The sequence below is a fragment of the Seriola lalandi genome, unplaced genomic scaffold (assembly GCF_002814215.2).
Source record: "Seriola lalandi dorsalis isolate HSWRI2012SDOR001 ecotype SW California unplaced genomic scaffold, Sedor1 jcf7180002054481, whole genome shotgun sequence".
Lineage (NCBI taxonomy): Eukaryota > Metazoa > Chordata > Actinopteri > Carangiformes > Carangidae > Seriola > Seriola lalandi.
This window is the reverse complement of record NW_019525034.1, coordinates 18363-24319: the sequence shown is the minus strand read 5'-3', so window position 1 is coordinate 24319 and position 5957 is coordinate 18363. Positions and strand designations below refer to the sequence as shown.

At 38.6% G+C, this 5957-nt stretch overlaps 1 protein-coding gene across 1 annotated transcript in view; it reads right to left on the bottom strand.

Annotated features, from left to right (window-relative positions):
- Positions 1 to 5047, bottom strand: part of LOC111659494 (neuronal PAS domain-containing protein 3-like) — a 28908-nt gene extending 23861 nt beyond the window's left edge. The window contains exons 1-3 of the mRNA XM_087175660.1: positions 5002 to 5047; positions 4432 to 4550; positions 1518 to 1711 (exon numbers count right to left, since the gene is read on the bottom strand). Coding sequence (XP_087031786.1) covers positions 1518 to 1711; positions 4432 to 4550; positions 5002 to 5047 — 359 coding nt within the window. The remainder of the gene's footprint in view (positions 1 to 1517; positions 1712 to 4431; positions 4551 to 5001) is intronic.
- Positions 5048 to 5957: the final 910 nt, after the last annotated feature.

The window sequence follows — 5957 nt, the reverse complement described above, 5'->3', positions numbered from 1 at the left end:
GAGGGGGGGGGACTAATGTCTGGCAGGCAGATAACAGCACACTCTGTTCTTTAGAAAAATCCATCCTCCCATTTTCTCATTCTCTTAGAAACTCATCCTCAAAATGGGGCTGTAATGGGAGCGAGGTTTGTCTGTTCGCCGCCGAGACGCTCTCTGTCGCTCCGCACTGAATATCATCATCTGCCTCGCATTGTGTCTCTTTTCCACCCACAAAAAAAAAAAAAGCAATCTGTCTACTATCATTTTTCCCTCCTCTCTTTTTATAATAAAACATGAAGGTTTTTTTTTCCTTGATATGAATCTCCCTGGTCGGCCGGTTAACTCCTGAGCCAGATCCTGATGCCTATCTGCTTTATCTGGACAGAGGGAAGGAGATAGATCCATCAGTGACATATTTCACTGTTAAACCGGGAGGATTGGGTCAGACTTCCTCATGAATAAGAAGCTCCAACAAGGGAGACAACTTTTTTTCTCCCTTCCTTGAACAGCAGCTATGAAACATGAATGCAGATAACAGACCGTAAAATGCAGCTTTGTGTGTGATGCTGGTGCTTTAAAAAAAACATGGGTAGAAACAGTTTCTCTAAAGAAGTCGATTAAATGATCAGAAATACGACAGCTGTAAAAGCAGCTCCATTTCATATGGAGGGACATTATCATGTAACTGCTGCATGATAATTGATTAATCTACAATCACCAACAACCTGACTAATACTGGAGTTTTTATTATGATCATTAACGCATGACATAAACCTTATTGATAAAGATCCAATAAATTCAATTCTTTTAGAGACGCAGAAAACTGAACTTGTTGGTTCTGTCTCAGATTCACGTCTGAAATAAGCAGATATCCAGTCTGAGGAAACGGGCTCTGACTTTTATCCACTGTAACATTTTTCACTGGAGCTTTAATTTGAATTTCTTCCAACAAGTTGTCAAGCCGTTTAGTTTACTGTAATCTGTGAGTCTGGAAATACAGAGTGATATTGTCATGATATATATAACATATAGAACATTTTGCAACATCCACAACGTTAAGTTCACGTTTGAAAGTTTTGTCCGTCTGGACTAAATAATTTGGTTTAAAAAAATGAAATACTTTAATTAAATCACCACAAAATTCAAGTTGAATTACAAAAAGAAGTAAATCTAAAAATACGTGACTTCCAACAGGAATAAAAACGTCCTTAACACTGGAGCAGGGAGGACGTCCCTGTTTCTTAAACCTCTACTTTCATTTCTTGTTTTCTTGAGATTAAAAATAATAATTCACTAATCACGGCATTACACGTTATTTCTTCAGAACAATATTTAATATATATATTAATATATAAAATATTTTCATGTGTAACAACGGTTCAAAACGTGAAGAGAAACAACGTTGATGTGAAAAACAAAAAAGGCCTAAACAGAGACTTTCAATTTAGTTTTAACTTCGACCTTCACAGATTTAATTTGAATTTAAATTCTTAATGAACCGTCAGAAATCAGCAGCTCAGGTGAGTTCCCTCCTCTACCTGTTCTCACAGTACACGATCTTCAGGTCCATGTTGACTCGGGTGACGAACATTTGACAGTCGATGCGAACCTCGTTGATTGTGGGTGGTGGGAGGGCGTGAGCCACCACCACCATCCCCATGATCTGATTGGGCACCGAGCGGCTGTGCGTCAGAGCCATCCGGATCCGCAGACGCCCTGTGATGTGGATCACCTGGACCAGGGAAACAGACAAACAGAGGGGAGGTCAGAGGGCGGGGTGGAGTCCGTTCAAAGGTCACACAGGTGTTGGTGAGTTGTTCTATAATTACTTATATTTAAGGGCGACAGCTGTGAGTCATCGGCAGAGAAGTGACAGCAGAAGTTTTCTGATGATGTTTCCGGGGGATTCTTTCATTAATGGAACTTCAGCTCCACACAAACTTTGACCCTTGACTGACTGTTCTTTATATCATTTTCCTGTTTTATCTTTGATTCATTTATATCACTTATTACAATTAATGTTCATAAGTATTTGAATGTTGCATTTCCTATATAATTGAAATATTTATTTATACATTATAATTTACTATTTGTGTGATTTTCTATACAGACACTGTGTTTGTGTGGATTGTTCCCGCTCATAAAAAGGGAAACACGAGTAATCATATATTTCTATATGTCTTGTTTTATCTTGAATAAAAAGTAAAAAAAAAAGAAGAAAAAAAAGAAATGGTTTCAGTTTTGACAGAACATTTTTTTCCAGTATTTTAGTAATTTAGACATTTAACATCGAGATGTTGATTTCTGAGCAGAGGCTGGACGTTTAAAACATGTGGTGCCAGAGGGTGAGGACGAGTTGGTGATGAGTAACCTGTGGGAACTGGTTGAAGTTATAATAATAATAATAATAATTATAATAATAATAATACGACTACTACTAATACTAATAATAATACACTTTATTTGTATATACTACATAATTGCAGTTGAAAGCACTTTACAGAAGAAAAATAAAACACAGGTAACAGCAGCAGAAATAAGGGGCAATAAAACTATATAAAAAATGTTTTTTAAAAAACATAAAAAGGTTTAAAAAGAACAAAAGGAATAAAAAATGTATCAAGTAAAATATAAAAGTAAAGTATAGTTAATAAAAGCGAGATCATAAGAATACAGAAGTGGTGTGTCTGATTTGTGGCGGAGTGTCGAACAGACTCCATTAAAACTGAATAATTCTCTCTAGTTTATCAGGTTATAGGTCCGGGTCCAGACCGGACGGCGTCTGGTCCGGATCCGGACCGCGGCCCGTCTCTTAGTGACCTCTGTTCTGTGTATTTATGGTTTTTCTTGTTTGTAATATTTCCTCTGCTGCTGATGTTTAAGCAGAAGCTTGTGCACACGTTCCTCATTTTATTCTATTAAACCACTGACATTCATTCCTATATTTCTACTTTTTATTATATGTTCATCTCTACGTGTTGTTGTTCTACGTTTTCTTTTTATTGAACGTGACCTTCGGCAGCAAATCACAGAATCCAGTTTGTTGTGGTTTGTGCAATAAAACTGATTTATAACTGATTATCCAGCGCTTGTAACTGCTCTGAAACGGATCACAACCTTTATGTTATGCTCTAATTTTCTCTACTTAACTTATATATTTTTTCTATGCAAATGAAGATAAGAATCCAGTTTGAAATACTGTACATCCCGGAAGAGGTCGCAGCGATCACAGATTCAATTTGGCAGCAGAAGTGAGCACAGATAAAGGTCAAGTCAGGGCTACCTCATGGGGATTTTACCCCTCTCTCTCTCTCTCTCTCTCTCTGAGCGGACTCATGGGATGGAGAGAGAGAGAGAGAGAGAGGAAAGGTGGAAACAGAGGAGTTGACAGACAGAGGGAGAATGAAGGGTTTAATTATCCAGAGTTTTAAACCGTGTGAAGCTTCTAAAGTCTGTCAGACACGATGGATCAGGAGAAATGTTCATCAGCTGCTGCTCGCTCGCCTTTAAACAGACACGAGGGTCAAACAAGAGGAGAGGAAGACGAGGCTCAACTCGTCCAACACGTGAACCTGTCTCTGTCCTCCGACTGTGGGTCTCCAGTCATTTACCTGCTGGTTACCAAGCGTGAGTCAGAGCGGAGCTGACACACACACACACTCACACACACACACACTCACACACACACACACACACACACACACTCACACACACACTCACACACACACACACACACACTCTCTCACCATGCTTCAGCTGCTGTGATCGGATGTTGTTGAATGTGAGAATCATCATGTTGGTAAAAGGTGAATTTATGTTTCTGAAACTGAATCAGCTTCTTCCACCTTCAGGCCTGTGCTGCAACACAAGAGACTCAGACTGCTAACTGTAACACTGTGTGTGTGTGTGTGTGTGTGTGTGAGTGTGAGTGTGTGTGTGTTTTGCAGTGCTGTATGTGTCAAGTGAGTGTAAATATGTGCAGTAATATATGCATGTGTGTGTGAATATTTATGTGCTTCTCTGTCTCCACTGTGATTTGAATGTGATCTGAGTCTGCCAGGTGGAACGTGGTACACACACACACACACACTCACTCACTCACACACACACACTCACTCACTCACACACACACACACACACACACACACACTAGCAGATTTCAGGTAAAACACTTTGGTAAAACCAAATCCTGCAAGGTTTGGATGGTGGGTCCAGGTGGGCGGGGCTTGGTGACTGCTTTGTTGTGACATCACAAAGTTCCAGAAGTCCTGACGGCTGGTTTTAAGGCTCAGTTTCTGAATACAGGCTGTGTGCATTTCTCTGTGGACTGAGGCTTTGATACTTTCACAGTATTAATATAGAAGCTAGAGCTGATCTATAATCTATAATCACACTACACATAAGGTGGTATGTGTTGTTTCACACAGTCTGTTTCTAATTCCCCAGCCTGACCTTATATCCTGAGGACTTGATGTGCACTCCTCTCTTTGTGAGCGTGGACTTCATCCGGATGAAGAAGGATCGTTCCAGAGAGTTGTCAGGAGCCAGGAGGCTGGGGCTGCTGGACTCAACTGAGGAACACAGGAAACAAACATAATTCAAACATTACAGACGTTTGGTTAATATCATTATTATCTCACATCCATAACCTTACATAATAAATCTAAAGTTTATGCAAATTATTCAGATCCTAAACTGATGCTCGTCAGATATCAACTGACTTAAGTACTGTTTAAACAGGGTGGCGCTGCAGAAGAAGAATAACTCATAACGCATTTAAAGAACCTTCTCCATCAGGTGAGAGGGTGAATTTCAGCACCAGTCTTTTTTTAGTCAGAGTCAGAGATTCCAAAAGTCTGAAATTCACTGAGTCAGAGACTCAGAGTCCAATTCAGGAGTGGAGAAGAGTTTTATGCTGAAACACGAGTGGAATGATTTTAACTGGTGTAAAACAAATAAATACATTCATTGTGTCAGCAGGACGAGTCGGCCAATCACAGCTGCTGTCAAACCGCCAATCACCTTGCAGCAGCTCGTGACAGTCGAACGGTGAAATGTCAAAACACATCAGGCGAGACGAGACAAACAGGAAGCTCAGGCACAAATTAAAAGTTTGTTAAGGAGAAATGCTCAATGTGTTTGAAAGCTTTAATCTTCTCATGTCAGGACTGTCAAAATAAAAGTCTTCATCCTTAAGCTGAGGCAGACATGCTTCATGTTTTGTTTTTTTATGCACTGGTCAATTTTGAAGCTGTTTTATTCTCATAATAAACTTTATTGTTCAGACAAGAAAGTGCTTCACATGAAAAGATAAAGATAAATAAAAATAACATACAAACATAAAATACATAAAAAAATGTTTTAAAAACATAAATGTAAAATGGATTAAATAATAACAATAATTAAAACATAGAAAAATAATCAAGATAAATAATTTTAATGTTAAATATAAAAAATAATTAAAAATACATAGAAATCATAAAATCAAAACGAAAGAGAGAGAGAATGTGGACTCTCCTATTAAATGGCTCTCCAGCTTTATTCTTCTCTATATTCTCAAGCTTTTTCGTGTCATTCATGATTTATACATTTTATTCTAAAGAACATGGAGAAAATGTTTTTATGTCTGTTGACAGCATCTTTTGATTAATGAAGTGATAAAAGAGACATCCAAATTCCCCTCAGCGACTTGAGTGTGTCAACAAAATAAAACAAGGACTTCTTCACATGTTCATAAATCTGCTCTGGAAAAGAGGTAAAAGAAAAAAAAATCCAAAAACTTGAAACACAGAAAATAATTGTGTTAATGTGAAAATCTGTTGGTCACATGTGTTCTGTCCATCACCTGCAGTGATGTCCACAAAATCAGTCCACACAGAACTGTCTTTCAGATCGTTGCTCCAACTCGTCTGTGACGGCCTCGTCCTTCAAAACCCTGAATCCCACACAACAAGCACATCTTTCACCATCACCCCCCC